Source organism: Podarcis raffonei, chromosome 7 (assembly GCF_027172205.1).
Source record: "Podarcis raffonei isolate rPodRaf1 chromosome 7, rPodRaf1.pri, whole genome shotgun sequence".
In the NCBI taxonomy this organism is placed as follows: domain Eukaryota; kingdom Metazoa; phylum Chordata; class Lepidosauria; order Squamata; family Lacertidae; genus Podarcis; species Podarcis raffonei.
The window spans coordinates 10,880,471-10,902,736 of NC_070608.1; the positions used below are offsets into that span (position 1 = coordinate 10,880,471).

At 42.2% G+C, this 22,266-nt stretch overlaps 1 protein-coding gene across 4 annotated transcripts in view; it reads right to left on the reverse strand.

The window, feature by feature from the left end:
• The window catches only part of PHF20L1 (PHD finger protein 20 like 1), a 64,232-nt gene that overhangs the window by 17,797 nt on the left and 24,169 nt on the right, over window positions 1-22,266 (reverse strand). For 3 of the 4 annotated variants that reach the window (XM_053395262.1, XM_053395261.1, XM_053395263.1), the window contains 9 exons: window positions 21,947-22,154; window positions 21,530-21,655; window positions 17,875-17,957; window positions 11,334-11,586; window positions 7,424-7,630; window positions 5,050-5,106; window positions 4,162-4,266; window positions 1,703-1,867; window positions 482-663 (listed from right to left, as the gene is read on the reverse strand). In XM_053395262.1, coding sequence (XP_053251237.1) covers window positions 482-663; window positions 1,703-1,867; window positions 4,162-4,266; window positions 5,050-5,106; window positions 7,424-7,630; window positions 11,334-11,586; window positions 17,875-17,957; window positions 21,530-21,655; window positions 21,947-22,154 — 1,386 coding nt within the window. Of the gene's footprint in view, window positions 1-481; window positions 664-1,702; window positions 1,868-4,161; window positions 4,267-5,049; window positions 5,107-7,423; window positions 7,631-7,827; window positions 8,014-11,333; window positions 11,587-17,874; window positions 17,958-21,529; window positions 21,656-21,946; window positions 22,155-22,266 lie in introns of all 4 variants that reach the window. The other variant, XM_053395264.1, reaches the window with a different exon arrangement.

Genomic DNA, 22,266 nt, shown 5'->3' on the forward strand with positions numbered 1-22,266 from the left:
CGTCTCTAGCTTGTCTAGAAAGACGGCTTACTGAAACAAGTAACAGTTAGCGATAAAGAGAACCAAGGACTGTCTCTTGTTCATGTTTATTCCACATCTGATTTCTCAGAACCTGGTCAGACCTCAGGAAAACTGCTGACCGTCAGAGTAGATTGCCTGCAGTTAGAAGGGCCAATGGCAACTCCAGTATAAGGTAGCTCCAACTATTCCCCATAAATTGCATGAGACAGAACTCTTAGAATGGTCTCTGGCGGAGGAAAAAGTATTAACTGTGCCATTGTAAGAATTAAAAATATGTATTATCTCCTCCACCTCCACTGGGGAGCTTCACAGAGACTGAATGGAGGCGCAGTGCTAATTCAAACCTGAATCATACCATTCTATAAGGTTTTTTAAAAATATATATCCCAAAGGGAAAAAAGGTTCTGAATAACTGGATAAAAAATTCCATAGAAAACTGTACTGCGAGCAAACTCCTTACCTGAATCATGAACCCATTTTCCTCATCCATTTCACAGATGCACCTGACAATTTCATTGAGAGTATCCTCCTCATCCTGAGATTCTTCAAAATTGGTTGAATCAAAGTCCTGATTGTACTCATCGCCACTCAGCAGCAAGCTCTCGGTAGAAGAGTCGTCTAAAAACTCCATATCAGAGAGGTCTGAAATTTGAAAACATTACAGAAAACAATACAATCTGGCAAGTGGGTAGCATTGGATTAGACTGTGTGCATTTGGAACAGCAGACATTTAAACTTTGGATGGATATTGGTATGATGCTGCACTCACAAAAACTGCCTACTTCAAAAACAGAGTATCAATCTTATTATTTTACAGGTTAAAAAGATTTAATACCCCCCATGCTTTCGTTCAGAGATCTTCCAACTCAGTTTACTATAAAGCAGGAACTGAAATATAAAACATCATTACACAGTAAAACACCAATAAAAAAACCCACAAGCAGTAGTGCAATCAAAATGGAAAGGACTGGGATTTATTTTTTTTTTAAATGAAGTCTTTACCCAGTGCCCAGAATTTGTAATATTCAACACCAGGTAAGCCTTCCTGGGGAAAGCATTCCAGATATGGAGGCAACAAAACTGAAAAAGCCTTCTCCCTATTTGCCACCTGTGTGATGGGAGCACCGACAGAAGAAAAATAGGGGTGTGCATTGCTGTTGGGAAGCATTTTTTTAACAATAGTAGCCAAAAGCACGAGCTAACTTTGCTGATGAGTTCACTGGATGAGCTCAGGCAAGCTACTACCGAAAGATGTGGCAAAGACATCTAGATAAGGGTTGGTCCCCCCCCCCCACACACACATAAGCAAAGCAAAACAATTAGGTTTATAGAATATATAAGGGCATGCCAGCTACGCTGAGTATGTGTGTTCAGAGGCAGAATCTCTGAAATTATGAGATGCTGGAGCAGAAAAAACAGGAGATGACAATCTGCAACATGTCCTGTTTGCAAGATTCCAGAGGCATCTGGCTGGCTTAGGGAAACAAATGGGGACAGGCTACTTTTATTAGGTTTAGGGTGGGAAATCTACATGAAGCACTTGGCTCATCTGAAGAGTCCTTTATAAAGAAAGAAAAATTACTCTTCAGCAATGCAAAAACAAAAAACTGATAGCTAAATCAGCACATATTTGGTTAATTCCTCAATTTAAGCAGAACAACATACAAGACAGGAAACCTACTTTCACCACTAAGGTCGACAGACAGAATAGCCCTTGGGTACTGATAGGACGTGTTCTTCTCCACGGTTGTGCTCCGTAGTGTCAGTGAGCTCCCAGAAGACCTAGTGAATGGAGAGGAGCACCTGTCCAAGTACTCGAGAGAACTATCGTCAAAATCTGAATAATCTGCAAAGTAATCACAAAACACACCACATGTTATCACTGTCTACCTACATCAAGATGGTTTTTGCTAACACACACACACACACACACCAAATATAAAAGGTAAAAACAAAAACCACCCTTGCTTAAAATGTCACTCCTTTTAGCACTGTATCCACATAGTCAACAAAAGAGGTTTAAAGACTGTGTCAAGGCAAATCATTAAAAATGTAGTATAAACACTGACAATTGGGAAACACTGGCCTGCGAGCGCTCCAGTTGGAGAACAGCCTTTACCAAAGGCGTCATGGACTTTGAAGACGCTCGAACTCAAGATGCAAAGGAGAAACGTGCTAAGAGGAAGGCACGCTTGGCAAATCCACACCTTGATCAACTCCCACACAGAAACCAATGTCCCGACTATGGAAGGATGTGTGGATCCAGAGCTGGCCTCCACAGTCACTCACAGACTCATTGTTAAAATCATGTTTATGGAAGACAATCTTACTCGGCTATGTGTGAAGAAGAAGAAGCACATAGCTTCTAAAACTAACAAACAGGAAATAGCTACCTTAAGCAGATTCACATGGTTTTAGAACACTGCTAGCCTCCAACAGGCATTTCTGGATATGTTTGCACATTCAGGTAAGAAGTGATGAATTACAGCAGCATGAGTCACTTGCTCTTCCCTTTCCTGTGCTGTAACACGCAAAAATGAAACTTGCAAGTTTCCATTACAAGATGTATGAATTCTTGTATGGATTTCATACATCTTCCCATACGGCAGGTGTGGAAATGCTCCCTTCACACGTTACCCAGATGCACAAGTGATTCCTGCAATAACTTCTCACTCCTGTGAATGTGCAACGCAGGTCGGTCGCAGGGTTTTCAGTAAGCGCCCACTCCAATCCCTGATCACCAAATCTCAAGATGCCAAGATGACTGACAGAGATGTTTATGAGCAGCACATTCAAAGAGCAAATGCCCAAAAATAAGCACTTGATCGACATCTCATGTGTCAAATACAGAGGACGCAACATGTTACTCTTGCATGTAACGCTAAGCCAAAGTATGGCTTAGCATGAATGAGCAAACATGTTGGTGCACATTTAGAAAACTATGAGCGCATAGCTGAGCCACAGTTTGGCTCAGTGTTACATCAGAACCTTAGCTCCTGGTTTGTCGTGCTCCAAACAAACCATGATACCACTTCTCATAATGTCAAAATCAACATCGTGACATAATATAATAAAAACGTAATTTTTGGGTTGACCACCAAGTCCAGTATGTACAAAATACAAGTCCTATATAATCAGTGATGTAGTACATTCTTTTCTAATTTCTTCATCTCTCTTGTATTTTGTATTTTTCTGGTATCTAATTTTTGGGAAGTAGTTCTAGGAGATAACTTTGTGATTGTTACTATACGGCCTATTACGTTTACGTGTGTTTTCAATTGGATTTGCTTAATATAGGCATAGGGACGCGAGTGGCACTGTGGGTTAAACCACAGAGCCTAGGACTTGCCGATCAGAAGGTCGGCGGTTCGAATCCCTGGAATAGGGTGAGCTCCCGTTGCTCGGTCCCTGCTCCTGCCAACCTAGCAGTTCGAAAGCACGTCAAAGTGCAAGCAGATAAATAGGTCCCTGCTCTGGCAGGAAGGTAAACGGCGTTTCCGTGCGCTGGTCTGGTTCGCCAGAAGCGGCTTAGTCATGCTGGCCACATGACCTGGACGCTGTACGCTGGCTCCCTCGGCCAATAAAGCGAGATGAGCGCCACAACCCCAGAGTCGGCCACAACTGGACCTAATGGCCAGGGGTCCCTTTACCTTTACCTTTAATACAGGCATTCTAGTGATTAATGGTTTTGTAATTTGCCAAACAAACCATGAACAAAAACCAAGGTTTGTTACTGGCTTACCATTTGCTGGTTTGTTTATAGAATAACAAAGCATGAGCCCAAGCTTGCATGCAATACTAAGCCAAACCATGGCTAATGTCCTGGTAGAAACAGAAGCAGCTGGACCTGGCAAAGGAGCAAAATGGCTATAATTATCTAAATAGGCACCAGCCTGCCTGTCCTTCATGCTAGGCCATAGATTGGCTTAGTGTTGTAGGTGAATGAGGACACTGGGGCATGATGCCAAAAGAGCAATTTGGTCAAGGGGCAGTATCTCAACAGATCTAATAAACACATCCTGAAGCAACACTGGAGCAATTTATGCTTAAAGCTCATAATGCATGGAGATCAAAGTAGCAAACAAAGTCTGAAACAACAGGCAAAGTCTTTAGCTAGATTTACTATATTCTAAAATGTACCATGCTGCTTTGATTTCTTCTTTTTCTTTTTCTTCTTTTTCTGTTTCGACTTGTGATCTTTCTCCTTCTTCTCCTTCCTTTCTTTATCCTTCTCCTTCTTTTTACCTACATTGCAAATGGCAAGGATCTTTATTAAACAAAGGGCATCAGTGTAAAACAAACGCAGCCTGTTCCAAGATTCGGTCATGTGCTTCCAGCCACCTGAGAGTGGAACTGTTCGCTTACAACAGTACTTATGCCTATTTACTCAGAGAGGCAAGCTCTACAGAGACATACTGGGCTTACTAGTAAGTGTATTTAGGATTGGAGGTGAAGTGGCCAAATGTTTTCGATTTTCAAAGAAGAGGGAGTTTTAAGAGATGAACCAAGAACTGAGCCTTGCAAAAAAAAATATCTACAAAGGCAATGAAATTTAATGACAATGACAAGTCGTAACTCAGAATTACATAGTTCAAGGTTAGTTGTGTTTGAACGAGAGCAGCTAGACAAGGAGGACCTGACTGCAACAGCACTCTCCTCACCTGCAATTCCTAACAGCTGGTATTGAGAGGCATGCTGTCTCCAACAATGGAGCTACGCTACATATATCTACACCACTTCTACAAATTTATTTAATCCACTTTTAAAGCCATCTAAGCTGGCAGCCTTATGGGAGCAAATTCCATAGTTTAACTATTTTCTGTGTGAAGCAGTACATTCCTTTGTCCTGTGACCCCTTAAAACCTTAAAAAGCATTAACAGGTGAAAATAATAATAATAATAATAATAATAATAATAATAACAACTCTTATTTTTATATATATATATAAATATATATAACAGACAGGCTACATTCCTGCTTTCTCAAGCTACAGTTTTGTTTTTGCTTAAAAAATTTTTTGTCCATACCAAGCAGCGACGAGCATCTGTCTTCCAGCTTCGTTTTTCTCTCCGTTTTCAGCATTCCTGTGGATGTAAAAAAGGAAACAGAAGTTTAGCAGAACACTGCTGGCAACAGTGTGTTAAGTCTCTTGGTGGCAAGCACTAGGGACTATGCTTTAGTTCAGTTATACTGCTGGATCTGAAAAGATTAAACGACGGAGGATGAGAAACAAGGAAACGAATCGAAGAGAACTCACATTCACTGTTCTCTGAATAAGAGATGTAAGTGGGAGATATTTATATCTGTTGTAAAAAAAACAAAAACAAGCATTTGCCATGCTAACGAAAAGGGGCACTGAATTATGTTACTCTGAAATTTCCATTTCTAAATTAGCTGTGGCCTCTGTGTATGACTATGATCCATTTCGTATGTGATTCTCTGGGCTAAAGAAGCTGCTGGAGATTATTATCTGAATACGTTTTGCACAGAAGGTAGAGTAAAGAAGGTGTTGCGAACAGGATGAGAGGTTCTGACATTAAAGAAGAGATGAATTCTCCAAGCCAGCACAGTAACCAACTTATCCTCCTGCATCTTTTCCTAATTCTTTGCATCCCAAGAATTCTGTGAGGCCTGAACAGCACTGAGAAGACAGATGTGATTTACTTTTAGATAAAGGGTCAGCAATCTTTTTAAGCCAGATTTTTTGAGAAAGTGCCATGAGAATCTCCCATTCCACTTGTCTCCCCCCTCCTCCAGAATTATTTGTTTCCTGAAGTAAACTTCAGCTTTCATGTATTGCTTTGCTTCTGGAAAAGACCGGCACAGTTTATTTGCAGTCTCCTTATGTTGTATACATTGGCAAATCATCATGCTTCCATTTCAGAAAACTGGGTGTGGCTGGGTTGCCACCAACCACGCAGAGCAGTATCAGAGATTTAAGCTGTTTCCAAAATGGTTGCTTCCGAAGATAGCTGAATGAAGGTGGAAGCAGAACCATGGCTAACTACAGTGGGTGGAATCCGACTAAATCACTGCCCGAGTGGAATGACTTCTGAAAGCACAACTGAACTTCCCCTCCCTCTCTACCCGCCAGAACAGATTTGGGGCAGGGGGTGCGAAGAAGGAGGAGGGGAAGTTCGGTGCACACAATGACTTAGTTAGATACAACTCTTAGTGACAAGGGGTGGCCCAAACATGGCCATAACTAAAACAGCAAATAGCAGGGCCCTTTTCATTCACAATGTGGATTGAAAAGTGGACCCACGCACTAAAACAAGAGAATTCAACCAACCTCTCCTTACAGATAAGTGTACCTGAATGATACACAAACACACGCTCGTCGCATTCACACAATGTATTTCCTATATGAGTTAACATACTCTAAACATACACAACGACAGCTGCATGGACGTTGGTAGCCCAGAGATGGAAAGAAGACAAAGTCCCTACCAGAGAAGAGTGGCAAATTAAACTGTTGGACTATGCTGAAATGGCAAAAACTGACCGGGAAGCTCAGAAACCAAGAAGACCAAAACTTTAATAAGGAATGGGAAAGATTTATAATTTATCTTGGAGACCACTGTAAGCAGATGAAAACGTTAGCAGGACTGCAATAACACTTGTTGTGTAGCAAATATAGTGGAGACAACGGAGTAATATAAAATATGGACTACTGAATAATATGCAGTTGAAAGGGTTGACAATGGGACTTATGGAGGGGAGAGAGTGGGAAGTCCAGAGATTCAGAGGAATCTTTAACTTATACTTGAAAAATCAAATAATTTTTTTTCAAAAAAACCCCCACATACTCTAATATACATCTAGACAGCATCTTAAAAAGCAGAGACATCACCTTGCCAACAATGGTTTGTTTAGTTAAAGCTACAGTTTTCTCAGTAGTGATGTATGGAAGTGAGAGCTGGACCATAAAGAAGGCTGATCGCCAAAGAATTGATGCTTTTGAATTATGCTCTTGAGAGTCCCATGGACTGCAAGAAGATCAAACCTATCCATTCTTAAGGAAATCAGCCCTGAGTGCTCACTGGAAGGACAGATCATGAAGCTGAGGCTCCAATACATTGGCCACCTCATGAGAAGAGAAAACTCCCTGGAAAAGACCCTGATGTTGGGAAAGATGGAGGGCACAAGGAGAAGGGGACAACAGAGGACAAGGTGGTTGGACAGTGTTATTGAAGCTACTAACATGAGTTTGACCAAATTGTGGGAGGCAGTGGAAGACAGGAGTGCCTGGCGTGCTCTGGTCCATGGGGTCAGGTCACAAAGAGTTGGACACAACTAAACAACAACAACAATATACATCCAGAAATGTTCTAAACGCAGTGGCCTATAGCATTCTGCATGACCTAATACACTCTTGAAAGCCGCTGACAAACGTTTTACCTGATGCCACTGGGGCTACTCTGCCATCAGTCGCCGCTTTAGAAGAATGGCACAACACCATCTGATTATCTTCCTTCTCTTTAATGGGGTAGTCACTGCGGAAAGCAGCCTCCGCAGTTAACAGCGCCGACACATCCAAGTTGCGGCTTAAGTCAAGAGGGAGGCAGAGTCCGCGCTTCTCAAGCGAGACATGAGCAACATTGGGAACTACATAAAAGAAAGAACAGGATATTAAATGACAGACAAGCACCGCGTTCCTTGAGGTCGCTGAGTTACACACCTAACATGGCACAGATCTCGTCTATTAGCCAGAAGCTCTTGTCTGGCAGGACATGTCTCGCGAAGGTCCTACGTTTAACACTTGGATTCTCTCTGGTTCTTTACTTTAGACTGAAATACATTACCCTCCAGTAATGCTGGCGGCTGATTTGGGGCACTGATGGAGAACACTTTTTTATCAGTGACTGGAGAGGGAGAAGGAACTTTTTCTAGCGAACCATGAGGCAACGAACCAGTCGCTAAGCGCTGTGATCTTCTTCTCCGCTGGCTATTTTTGAAGGATCTAAGGGCACTCACTGGCTGTGATGGACCTAAAAAGAGACCTTGCAATGTTGATGAAGCAGACACAGGTCATCATCTTACTCTAATATTTCTAAGGAGGTCATAAGGTGCTTGCCTTAAGTGGTTCCCCATCTATCACAGCATCGCTCTTTACAAATAGAAAAATGGGGGATACCAGGAGACTAGAGGAATGGTTTTTAGCTTCAGTTAGTAGAAGCAGGCTTTTAATGAAAAGGCTTGCAATGGGGGGGTGGTCCCTTGTGATGGAACAAATCTGGCACAAAAGGTCATAGGCAGCACTAATATACCTAAGCTCCCTGATACATTTGATTTCTGACTCTCTCACTTCCTTCTTAACTGCTAGGAGAAAATTATAAACCAGGGATGCTGAACCTGTGGTTGTCTGTGTGTTGTTGGGGCTTCAAACCCCCATCAGCACAAGCTGATGACCAGAGATGATGGGAGCTGGAATCCAACAACAACTAGAGGACCATAGGTTCCCTGTTCCCATAATAGGATGTTATAAATAAATGCAGAGTATACCATTTCTTAACATTCCTGAAGCAAGCAAAAAATGATAAACTTTCTGATACAAAACTGTTCCATTGTTTTTGCAACAATGCAATATCTGCTGAATGCCCTATGTGGGATTGCAGGGCCTGGTAACTTTTCGGCAACTAATATTAACTTATTTGTTGCGCTAGCCTTTCGGTTAGGTTTTGGAAAAGCACTCATGTGCCTATTGTTCTTTTACTTCGCTCTGAATGTACTAGATCGGTTAAAATCCTGTGTCCTTCACTGTTGCTTTTTATAGTTATTTAATAATTCCAATAGCATGTAAGCCACCTTGGAATGAAGGTGTGTGCACACGCATGTGTTCCAGCTTATAACATCCTTGAGAAATTAAGTATGGTAGGTTTGATAATGCACTAAGCAATCGTTAGTTAAAACCAGGGGGTAAGTCAACATGCTTGCCAGGTGCTGTGGACTAGAACTTCCATTAAAACACAGGTGCCTGGCGAAGGATGAATGACAGAAGCCATATGTAATACAGCAAGATCTGGAGTGCATCGTATTAGCCATGCCATTGAAAGCCATTATTATATCACTGATTCAGTGGATCCCAATACTGGGCCTTTGGATTCAGAGTTTTAGAATTTTGCTCCTCACCCCCTTCCTCCAACGCTACCACTAATACAGCAAGCTGTGTTTGCTATGCATATTGAAATGATCTCATAATCATGCGGATGTGAGTGAATTATGCTGGATTTGATTTATACACAAGTTATGCATAGGGAAGTTCCCAAGAGGAATGAAGGGTCCTTTGTTTTCCTTTGGTCAAATTCCAGGATTTTTAATTTATTTTTTGGAGGGGCGGAGGTTTACAATGGGTTCAAATTCAACCAAAGCAAAGCACTTTGCAATCTCACTGATTTCAGTGGAAGAAATTCAAGTCCGTGGTTAACTCTTCTGCTGAAAGCAACGGGACTGCAATGGTTTGGAGGAAGTGAGCTCAGCAAAATTAATTTCCACATATCTACATTCAAGCGATCACTTTAAAAGCTCGCACCACGAAGTCCAATTTGAAAACCTACCTCCTTTCAATGGCTTTCAATGTGTAATATATACAGGGGATTTTATGTTGTGCATTTTTAGCTTCTGTTGTTCTGCTCTTTTATTTATTAATTTGTGGAATGGATTCTTCTTTCATTTTATATATTGTAAACAACTTTAGAGCCAATGGAAGCCACTTTATGGAAAATGTTTCTCAAAAAGCAGTGTATAAATTAAAATAAACACAGCTTAGGAAGCCTCATAATTGGGAAAAAAATATATAATCCCCAGGTTTAAAAAAAATGAGGAAGGGGGGGAGAACTGCAAAATGCTCAACTCTCTACAAAAGCTATAACTATGGTTTTCAAGTCTACTGCAATAGCTGCAGATTAAGAGGGATTCCCTTTACAGTGCTATCTTTGCATTATTAAAAGGCACAAATCATCCTCAGTGAAGGTTACTTACCGACATCATGTGCAATCGCAACAAGTGTGGACGGCAACATTTAATGAGGGAAGATTTAGAGTGTCATTGACTGATGAAGCGTTTCAGTGCAAAAGGGGCAGGGGGAGAGAATTACATCAGCACAAGCTGTTTCCCCCTTCTCAATTAATTAGCAGCACAATCCAACCAGACGTTAGGTGCGTGCAAGTCCCTTTCAAATCAGCGAGACTTGTTAAGTAGCTATGGCTGGATCATAACATTCAGCGGAAGATAATTTTAACTCAGAGATGGAAGAAAGCAGCCCTAGGAAGTTTTTTGTGTGTCATTCTTCATTTCCCGGAGAGATGCAAAAGATCTAGAGCAGCGCTTGACAGAATCCCCCATTCTCTACTTTACCGCTGACAAGGGATTAAACCCTCTGGCAGGGAAATGTTAAATGGTACGGTCTGAAAGGGGGGGGGCAGAAGAAAGCAAGCATTATCCTCATCCATTTCCCTACCAAAGGGACTTGGACATTTCTACAATTGCAAACATTTCGCTGATCAGTTTTCTTGCAGTTTTGTACATTCCTCTTCCCCCATCTAAACCAGCCTCCTTTGGACCCTCATCCCAGGGACTGAAACCTATTTTTTTGTTTGTCTTCTGTAGCACTGAAAGTAAGAGGAATTGTCACACAGAGAGCAAGAGCCAGTAGGTCCAGCAGGCAAATCATGCCAGTAGATTTTCTCGAGGATGAGGGTGGTGGTCGTGAACAACAACAAAAACAAAAACACCAACACCACACAAGAATGGCTCATCTTCTTTTTGAAGAATCAGGGCCTCCAAAGCAGATCAGCTGTAGCCTTTGCTGCTCCGTGTAACATGACGAGTTGGGCTCTTGCCATGAATTTCCGCCATCGTACAAGTGCCATACTGTGTGTGTTTGATATTTCCGTCTTGGGAACAAATGGGTTTACAGGAAAAAAACCACACACAAAAAAAACCCCCACACACAACCCAAAACTTCCAGGCAACCATATAGGAAAACTTTTGGAAGCGGCAAAAAGAGTTGGTTTGGGTTTTGTTTCCTTCCTCCTTTCAGATGACCGATGTGCAAGGAGTTTCCAGTACTGGCTACTAAGGATTTGGGGGTGGGGGATAACTTCAGTGGTGAACTTAATTGCATGTACTATCCCATGTCACACTTGCATTCCACTCTCCCAGCCCCCCCAAACCCAGCCTGTTATAAACAAGTCACATTCAAAAGGAAAGGGAAAGAAAGGAAAGAAAAAGAACCACCCCAATGATGATTATTTCCCAATATGACTGTAATAGAAGTAATTATGGTATGTTTTAAAATGTCTGTGCTCACTAGTTTTATTTATCACAGAAGAAGGAAGCTGGGAGACCAGGGTCAAATCCTCCACTTGTATTAACTCGGGGGAAATTGGTGATTTAAGGGACTTTATACACCCTGCAGAATCTCCAGATTCTTGTTTGCATTTCTTGCTGCGAGCCTTTCCTGAAGACAAAGTTGAGGGCAACAGTGCAGATTTCTGAATGTTGGCAGAACTGCTAATATCAGCTTCATTTTTTTTCTGACTTTGAGGCTTAGGTGATATCTCCTGAATAAATAATAAGAAATTGATACTTTTATTGCAGTTTCTTCATTGCAGCTCTTGTATTCTATTTCGATTTATTTTTTTTAAAAGCAACTTCAGTACTTAACAACAGCACATTTTCAGAACATTTCCCCCCCACCCACCACAAATAAATAATAATAATAATAATAATAATAAACAAAGTTAAGAAATAAGCAAGCTGAAACTTCAAAAAGGGGACTCAGCCAAAGACCACCATCCCAATCCAGTGAACTGCTCCAAGGTGCAGGAGCCAGGATATGCCCTTGTCATTTCCTTTTCTCGATTCCCCCCTCATTTCAACAGAGAAAGACTGATCCCCACATGCAGTCCAATGAATGTGTGGATGGGCTCACTCCCTATAGAAAGGGGGGGGGTTGGAATCTATACCTGCAGCCTACTACACATGGATCTCTGGATCAGGATATGAGGCCGTAAACATGTCTTCAGTTCTCATAAACTGAACGCAGTAGCTCTTCAATCATGCTAATACATTCAACAAAACCAAATTTTTGCCACGTTTCTGCAGACATAGCAACTTTACTGCTAATTCTTCAAAGCACTAACCCCCCCCGCCCCCCAGAAAGCAAGTAAAAGGGTAAAGGGACCCCTGACCATTAGGTCCAGTTGTGGCTGACTCTGGGGTTGTCAGCCCCAACAGCTTACAATTAGGTTTGTGGTTGCGGTGTCCCTGATTCTCTGCAAATTCAGTTCAATTTTAAAACAAGACATGAAGAGTCTGGCAGTGTCCCATTATTATTATTATTATTATTATTATTATTATTATTATTATTATTATTATAAAAAACCAACAAAGATTAAGGATTTCCACCCCCAAAGTAATCTGAATGTCACCACATGTATTTGCATTAGGATATCACCCGCTTTCTCCAACAACAACAGCAAAAACATAACAAAAGCGTTGTAGGCTAATTAATTTGGAAAAATCAAAGCATACTGCATTTTCGAACATGTGATTGTCTGCATCGTATTTTTGTCCAATAAACGTAAAGGATAATTGTGTCAAGACAGACCTATCTATGTTTAACAAATACTAGCATTTTAGGTTTGTAGCTACTTTCCCACATGGAGTTAAAAATGATTTTCCATCTGGTAGGCAAGATCACTGTGCAAGTAAAACCTTTCATCAAACCATAGAAGAAATTCAGATTATGTGTGACCGCTTTTGGTAAAAGCAAACAAACACAGCTGAACACCACGCAAGAAGAGCCGCCACACTCCTAATATTCTCCAATTTTCAAACCTTTGTATACGCAAGTAATGTAATTTTGGTATTGACTGCTTTCTCTTCTGGTGGTTCTGGACATTCAGAGTAAGAGAAGAGGAGTGGACAACTTCTAAACTGAGCCATTTTTTATATAAATGTGCAAACCAGCCACCCAAGTGGGTACAGACATTTGTCACAAGTACATTAAGATTAATGCTGCATTTGGCATTACGGATGAAAGACAGGATAGGGTGGGTCTGCAAACAAGTATAAAGTCCTTAAGTTGTCCACCACTCGTGCTCTAGACACTAAAAAGCCACACTGGAAGTACCACATAAGGGCCTGTGGTGTGAAATGTCCCGTCCAGCTACCAATGAACCAGCAATTCATGCACATTGAGAGTATAATTTATTCATGTCCAACAAGGATTTGAAGGATTGCAGAACATATATCTAGGCTGATTGAGAAACTTATTTACCAAAAATTAATTAGAGCCGTAACTTGTAAATAAATGATTTTATTGTTTATCTTCACATGTGTGAAAGACATCACTACAGCAACCATTACTTTCAAAGTTACAAAATTATTTAAAACAAGGTTTTAAAACTTGTTCTAATAAGGTGCTTAACCTCTTAACAAGGACAAAATTAAACATTAGAAAAAACCTTAAACGAATGTTACTCGTTCATCTAAGCAGTTGTTGCTCAAAAGGAAAGAAAACATGGCCCAACCCTAATACAGTTAAATAGACTACTGTACCTGCTTCATGTAACCTGAGGGTTTAGGGTTAAAACAGTTGTAAACCAGAAAAGTGGGGGGGAATCAGCAGCCTAATAAAACTGCTGGCCTGAAATTCTCCTCTGTATTACACTTGGGGGAAAACTGAGCCATAATTTAACCATAAATGTTATCGCTGTAGACAGCTTAGCCATTGCAAAGTCATTCTGGCCCGAGACGGATTAATGCTGGCTCCGCTCAAAATACAAATTGGGAACCAGACTCATGAAAGAATGCTCTCCCTCCTCCATTCCTTTCCCTAAATTAACCATAGTTTAGAGTCATATATGCACTGATGCAGACCGTAACTAACATGTACTGGGGTTTCCTATAACCATGGTTTGGAAAACCCACTTAAAAACATGGTCACTTGGGTTCAAAAGGAACCGTGGTTTGCATTTATTTTGGTGCAACTTTAAACCATGGCTAATACTAGGTGGGAATAATTGCTCTGAGGTGCTCATATGTCTGGCTTCCAATCTGCATGCCTTTTTTTAAAAAAAAAATTTTTTTTTGCTGGGAGCCAGTGTTACATCTGCCCAAGACCTCTAAGGTTTCACTTCTCAGTCGTCATTTGTTTCAACAGAGCTAGTGGCTAACTTTAAAAAGGTGTGCAAATTCAGAATTTTCCCTACCAAAAAAGAATGAGTAGGGGAAGCAAAAAGCTCAAGTTTGGTTTCCCGTGAGAACATTTGCTAATAACTAAACAATTTATAAAAGAGAGTCCACATAACCAAAGTGTTTGCAAAGACACATTTCATAGGCTGTTAATTTGAAATGCTGACAACAACCTGTAGATACGCAATTGTAAACTTCCGACAGAAACAAAAACCAGCCATGTTTAGTTTAAAATACACAATGTATTCTATATTTTGTTGCTGCAGAACAAAGTCTGCAAAACTGAGATAGTTTCAATGGTGGCTCTGCTTGGTAAGTTAAGGTTAGTGCTGCACTGTTTGTGGAAGAGTCATCAGGTTGTCAATCATTCCATAACTTATTTTAATTTGGGGTGGGGGGTGGGGGCCAAGGAAACTGGCTGCAATGCCCCAAACCATTTCCTAGGGGGCAGATTCATTGGGATGCCACAAAAAAGATTGCTTTTTCATTATGTGTTGCCAGGCACATTTGGTGAGAAATAGTCTGTCTAACTGTCTTCCTCCTCCCTGTTTCTTGCATACTGTGTTCTTGGAATATGTGGGTTTCTCTGCAGAATCAAATCCAGGTTTTGTAAGGGCGTGGAGCATTTGGTGTGGCGTGGTTAAGAAGTGAGCAGGAGAAGAGGGCTTAAGGGGCTGGGTTTTCACATTTTGAGTGCCTTCCAGCACCTCTGCTTTTATGATGCCTACAACTACTTGATCAGCCAATTTGGGGACTGCAGCCTTTATCCTTAAGTACGCGAGAAGAAAAAGGTAAGGGTGGAACTACATGTTACAAAAAACACAACGCTGCCACTGGAAAAATACTAATTCCTATGCTGAGTCTCGTCCCACACCTGCCAACACAAACACACATAACTTCCATAATGTCTATTTCACTTACTGCATGTCCTGATGTCACTTGCAATGTGCTTTCCCCCCTGCTCTTGCTGAGAAAGTACACAACATCAGGACAAGGGCTACAATGGCAAAGGCTTCAAATGGTGGGTCATGAGCCATGCTCTAAGTGCCACCACCATATTACTTTTTGCTTGTACAACTTTGGTTTTTTTAAAACAAAAACCCAAAGTGGAAAAGGGGGATGGGGTGGACAGTAGGAAAAGCAGAGGGATAGGGAGACAGGAAGTGAAAAAAGAAAAAGAGCGAGAACAGTAAAATAAATTAGAACTGTGTCCATCTTGCAGACTGGAGCTAAACAAGAGCTCTGGATGCAAACAGTTTGAAGGCCACTAGGCTAGATGTTATGGAGGTGACTCAATAGAAGCCTGCCATTTTTAGTGGCAGCCGTGTGTTCTTTGAAACATGCAGTACTGCCTTAAGAAGCTGCAACGCATAGCAACACATTCTCAGCTCTTAAGCAAAAGTAAAAATACATTACGGCAATGCATTGACACCGCAGTGACTCAAAAAGGGCTGTTAAGACCTAGTCACAACTCACAATTGATCCCTAGTTTAGGGATTGGGAGAAGTTGTGGGATCTTTCTCTCTCTCACACACAAACATTTCCCCTCAAACATACAGAGTTAAGGAGAGTATCAGATCCATTTTCATCTGGTTTGGGAGTCACACAGCTCCAAAGCCAGTTACAGAAGGGCAGGGGGGAATTGACTTCCGGTTCCATGGCCCAATTCCTAAATCCAGGCTCAATGGTGAAATCTGCACTGGGCGTAAGTGAAAGCTGCACATACCATAATCAATGCGCTACCAAAACCAGCACAGGTTTAATGAGGGAAAAGAGTGGGGAGGAAATGTAGTTGCCTGTATAGGTTACTTCCTTTGACCCAATTATTTAACGCAATATGGAGGTATGTTTCAGAAAAGGGTTGGGGTTTGTTGTGGGGGGGAGTGGTAGACGAAAAGCACTCTTCTTAAAAGGGAGGTCTTTTAAAAAAAGAAATGAACTACCCACTAGACAACAAAAATCCACATTAAAAACTATATTAAGGCTCTGATCTGAATAAATTAAAAAGGTGTATAGATTTAGGGCTCTCTTTAGCTACCTTTCGGGCAGAATTAACGAACACAGAAACACTTCCTTGATTCATTCTTGCCTGAAATGTGCTGAACGTGGTAGTTTATGGGAAGGTGAACAGGAGTCCAGGGAACATGCACCTGTGACGTCATCCTGTGGGTGTCTCCACCCATCCACAAGGGAAGCTGCCAGCAACTGGGTGGGTGACTGGGTTGCAGCCTATGTGGCCAAAGTGAGCAGAACACCAATTCTTGTCCGCCTTCACTTCCTGTTTGATGCACAGGCTTCAAAACAGAACAGGAAGTCACAGGCACCATCATGCAATGGGTCTGTAAGTGACTCCAGTATGGCTTTTAGTTTGCGGGTTCTGGCCAAGCAAAGGCGCACGTGTATAAACCCCGGGCGGAATCGCTGACCAGAGCTCTACTTGCGGGGGTGGGGTGTTGCAGGTAAAGTGACTCTAGAGGATTGCCCTCCTCTTCCAGAATGAGCGGGCAGGCTAGGTGAGCTACATGGGCTCTGTTGACTGGGAAGCACCCAGTTTAAAGAGCTGCAAGCTGGAAAGAGCTTGGTTTTAAGCTGGAGACTGGAATTGTCCCTGACAATATGCCTACTCGTGAGTTAGGAGGCTGGGTAGCAACCACATAGGGCATGGCAGGCTACCTGCTTATGAATAGCAATTCTTCTTCTGTTTCTGCATCCAAATTGCAGGCCATGAGAATGTTCTGAAGAAATGGAATTAATAAACATGTAGGGGCTTAGAAGAATAGTTTGTCCTTCTCTGTGTGCACATGCCTATAAACTAACATATCTAGCACATTTTCAGATACAGGCTCATTCCTGGAAGTGATTCCTATGTGTCAACTAATAGCATAAAAGCAGCACCTACGACTGTGGTTACTTATCAAGACTTGTTAATAGTAGGCACAGCCATGCACAAAATGTGCGACCGGAGAAAACTCAACTGAGTGGAACAGGCTGGAGACAATGTGGCCATCCTCCACTTTAGATGTGGACTCAAACCAGACCCCTAAGATATTTTTAATGTCTTCTTTTTTCCTCGTATTTATTAAAAAATATACATCCTAGCAAAAAAAGGTATGGCTCATTGAACAGTTTCATAAAACACATACAAGTTTACAACACCAATTCTTACAATAGAAAGGAAACTTCTTACAAAAGAAGTTCTGGCAGATGTAAAAAAGAAACCCAAAAAAACCCCTGTGTCGAAAAGCACAAACTGAATTTGTGTCAAGGGTCTTCTAAGCCACTTGTGGGCACAATTCCAGCTATATTGAAGCGGTACCTGGGGACAGACATCTCTGAGCTTTCGATTCTCGGGATGTTCGCGTATGAAAATAAAGGTAGCCACGATCTGGGACATCAAGCTGTCTGATCCAAAGGTCCATACCACAGAAGCCAAGCCCAGATTTAAATCTGAACCTGCTTCCATGCTATGCATCCTTAGGACTGCAGACTTACTTTCATTAACTCCATTTATGCAGAAGTGTAAACATAATTCTTTAGTCCCCTATTTACTTTCTGTCTGGCAGAGCAACATTAACATCATGGACCTGATATTTCCCATGGTACATTCCAGTAGGACCCTTGCAAAAGAATCAAACTCTACAATTTCATACCTGCTCCAAGACTGGAGCTGCTTGTTTGTTGCCTTCCTTTTTTTCAGCACCATCAGCGCTGACGGCTTTGGATGCCAACAACCCTGCAAAAGAAAAAGGAACACAGAGATAGGATTGTTTTGAATTCACTTCCGTCTACTTGATGACAAGTATAATCTTATGGGTGGATCTGAGTAGACTCCATCTTCATGCTTTATGGAAACACAAGGTTTAAACGGCAAAGTCTGATGCTTTATTACTGACTGGTAGTTTTACGCTGTCCTGACATTGGCTTTGACAGAACCCTTGGTGCCCAAAGCCTTCTCTATATTCAGGTAAATGCATGCAGGCTTGAAAGTGAGGAGGGAGCAGTGGCGTAGCGTGGGGGGTGCAGGGGGGGCCGGCCGCACCGGGCGCAGCATCTGGGGGTTAGGGTTAGGGGCACAAATCCACGGGTTAGGGGGCGCACATTACTTGCCTTGCCCCGGGTGCTGACAACCCACGCTACGCCACTGGGAAGGAGCATTCACTCAAGCCCTGCCATCAACATCCCTGCACCTGCCAACTCCGCTTCCAAGCTTCAGAAGTTGAGAGCCAAGATATGAAAGGAGATGCCAACTACATTCAGCTGAATAAGCTTAGAAGTGGCCTGTGATTAGGAGCCTTGTTTTCCAGGACCCCTGCTGGACGTGAGAACATCTAAGAACACAGGTAGGCAAACTGAGGCTCGCGGGCCAGGTCAGGCCCAACTGCCTTCTGGATCTGGCCCGCGGATGGTCCAGGAATCGCCGCATGGATCGCCAGGGTGCATACTTTCCCTCTTCCTCATGTGGAAGTGGCGCCTCCTCCCTCCCTCCTGTCTAGAGGAGGAAGGGGGCTGGGCTTTGTTGGTGCCACCAGCAGGAGCAGCGCTCGAGCAGCTGCCATTCTAACCAGCCCCTCTTCAGAGCCCTTTTGCGCGCCGCTAATATTCCCTCCGCCACAGCCACCAGCCCCTGCTGCTCGCAAGACACAGGAAAGCAGTCACCGGGGCTCATGGTGCTCTTGCATCAATTCCCCCTCCCCTCCTTCAAAATATAGTCCAGTCCCCCACAAGGTCTGAGGGACAGTGGACTGGCCCCCTGCTGAAAAAGTTTACTGACCCCTGTCTAAGAGTGTAAGAAGAGCCTGCTGAATCGGGCCAGTGGCACATCTAGTCCCAGGCCTTGTTCTCATAGAGTAATAATAATAATTATAATAATAATAATAATTTATTATTTATACTTCCCCAGCCACTCTGGGCAGCTTTCAACAAAATATTAAAATACAGTAATGCATCAAACATTAAAAGTTTCCCTACACAGGGCTGCCTGTACATCTCCAGTGCAACCCATGTGCACTGGGATACTGGGGTCAGGGCTTGCACACATGCCCTCGACCCAGTTCAAGCCTGCATGCATTCTGACAAACACGCGAATAAGAGTGCAAGGATCTTACTAAAATCAGACTTAGTATGTTCTCCAGCAGCAAGACCTGGGTTTGACTAAGGCTGCAGGAACCCTCCCAGCTGGTTTCTTTCTTTTTTTAAAAAATGGTGACCCACAAAGGAAAGTCTTCTCTTCCTTATATACCTACTGCTACTGCACTGCAGCTGCAGTATGAGCAAGCACACATGAATTCCTGAAGGGCGTCTGCCAAAGCAAATTTGTATTTGCAAGTTAGATGTCACTGGGCCCTTCTCACATCACTTGTTTTATAGCCCTTTGTACAGTGATGTAACAGGTAAGCAGCATCTAATTATAACTGTTGCAACAGTCAATCACAGGTAAAACTGTTGTTTTTATTCAGTGAGATAGAGGTACAGTGGAACCTTGGGTTTTCAAACTTAATCTACTCCGGAAGACCATTCGGCTTCCAAAACATTTGAAAACCAAGGATCAATGGGCTGGCTGCAAAGTCAATAGCAAAAAAAGAGAAAAAAGTCTCGGGAAGCCATTCAACTTCCGAAAATCGTTCAAAAATGGAAGCGTTCACTTCTGGGTTGTCGGCATTCAGGTTTTGAATTGTTCGGCTTCCGAAGCATTCAACAACTGAGGTTCCACTGTAACTGAGATGAATAATGACGTATTTCTTTGTTGCTCATAAAATCTGTTAATCAGTAGTCAATCAGCGTTTCAGTTGAATTATAAGGTTTGTAATAATAACAATTATTATTTATTATTTGTACCCTGCCCATCTGACTGGGTTGTCCCAGGCACTCTGGGTGGCTTCCAGCATATATAAAAACATAGTGGGAGTGTAGCTTTAATGCAGACTTGCAGTTTGATGCTGTCATACTTATGAATGATATAAGTAAACCTTGACCTTGATTAAAAGTATAAGGTTAATAAAAGCAGAGAGAGCAGAGCACATTTATATGCTGCCTTCCAAAATATATTTGGATGGCCATGAAGTCAGTTTCTTATTATAAAGCAACAGGGTTTATGTGGTTTCCAACTTGAATTAGAAGACCCAGCAGGCAAGATAACATTTTGGCCTCTTTTTGATGGAGAAAAGCAAGCCAGAAGCCCAAAGCAATTAAACATGCTTTTCAGCTGAGCCTGCTTGTAAGTTTCCCTAGGTTTCTTCTAATCAACAGAAATTTCCAGTCGTGAGGAACAGCACTAATTGTTTATTTGAAATAATTTCTACCTTGTTCTTTCTCCTTAAGGAGAGCTGAGCGGTGTATATTGAAAACAGTAACCAAACATGAACAAGCAGTGAAGTGGTAAGTAACCTGATCCCAAGCCATTTAAGGATTTATAGGTCAAAATCAGAATTTCGGATTGCGCTCACAAATGAATAGGCAGTCAGTGAAGTAGGGGTAACATGAACCCTCCTATATCCCAGCCCCATAGAAAGCCTGGCTGCAACATTCTGAAGCAACTCAAGTTTCTAAATGGTTTTCAAACACAGGAGCCCCACAGAGCATGTTACAATAATCCAGGTGAGAGGCAACTTTAAGGCATGGATCACCATAGGGTCAAGAAAGGGATGTAGGTGGCAAAAACAAAACCCTATTCTTAATTATGCAAAGGTCTCCTGGTCACAGTCAAGGCCTGAAAAGTCAGGTCTAAGGCTGGGTCGAAGAGAGCCAGAGTATTTGGAGAGAGAGCAACCCCTTCTCACTGTCATTTCTTAAAACGTGGTCCCCAGAAATTTAACAGAGAGTAAGGATTAGACGAAGGAAACAGGGGCATGTCAGAAGTGACTAGGCACTCCCAAGTAATGGAATCCCCTCCACGGTTTAACATATTTCTAACTATAGTACAGGATGTGGAGGGCAAACATCCCTTTCATATCCTGGCTGCTACTGAGGACAGAAAGCTGGACTTGATACACTTTTCGTCTGATCCAGCAAGTCGGTTCTTATCCATCTAAAGAACAGCTAATCAACATGGCAATATGACCAATGCCACAGTCATACAAATGACCCCACTCTCTCCTAATACACACTTGATGAGCACCTTATGTGAATGATATGAAAGCATCAAACCAATGAACAATTCACTTTTCAAAGATTTAGAAAGCTCCCTGACAATGCAAAATAAGCACAGCACGTGAGCATGCACACAATGAAGCACCTTAGAGAAGTATGGATATTTGTAACAAACAAAGCCAAAGCAGCCACAATGCCAAGTCTTAAAGGAGAGCTTACCAGTGATCTTGTTAAGCCGAGCCCTCTTTGCCTGAAATGAGTTGCCTAGGTTATTTTTCCTCTTGTGCGCCAATGCATTCTCTGCCTGTGCAAAGGCAATCTTTGGGACGTCCACTAGAGGGAATCCTGCGTTTATAAGAGATGAAACCACAGAATAAGGTCGTATCTCAAAAAACCTTGCCCAAACACAAATATATTGGGCAGCACAGTAAGGCATCAGAAGATTTATTTACTGATTTCTGAAAGAAGATTCAAAAGTGTGCGACAGTTTTATCTGATTTTTTTAAACAGTTTGCAGTTGCTGTTTCATAAATCTAAGTCACCCAGGGAGGTAATAGACAGATTGCTAACACCCACCCACACAGTCTACTTTTTCTGTGGCAGGGTGGGAAAGGATGTATAAAAATTTAGTTGTACCAAGTGTCTCACTGGATGTAGGCTGCTCTTCCTTCTTCTGAACTTCCTGGACAATTGCTGAGGTTGACGTTTCTTCCTTCTTTGAAGGAACTTTAAACCACTTTCTCTCCTCTTTGTCTTTATTGCTGTTCGCGCTGGTCCGAGGTTTAACTCCCGCTTTGTTTTTGGCAGCGGCCACCGCCGCAGCTTTGACCAGAGCGATCCAGTCCTTTCGCCGCAAAGGAGAAAAGAGGGAGAGAACAAGGGGGTGAACTAGGCCAAAATGAAATCCAACTGTGGCTAAAAGGGTCTTGGGAGAAAGGGAACAGTTTTTCATGTTA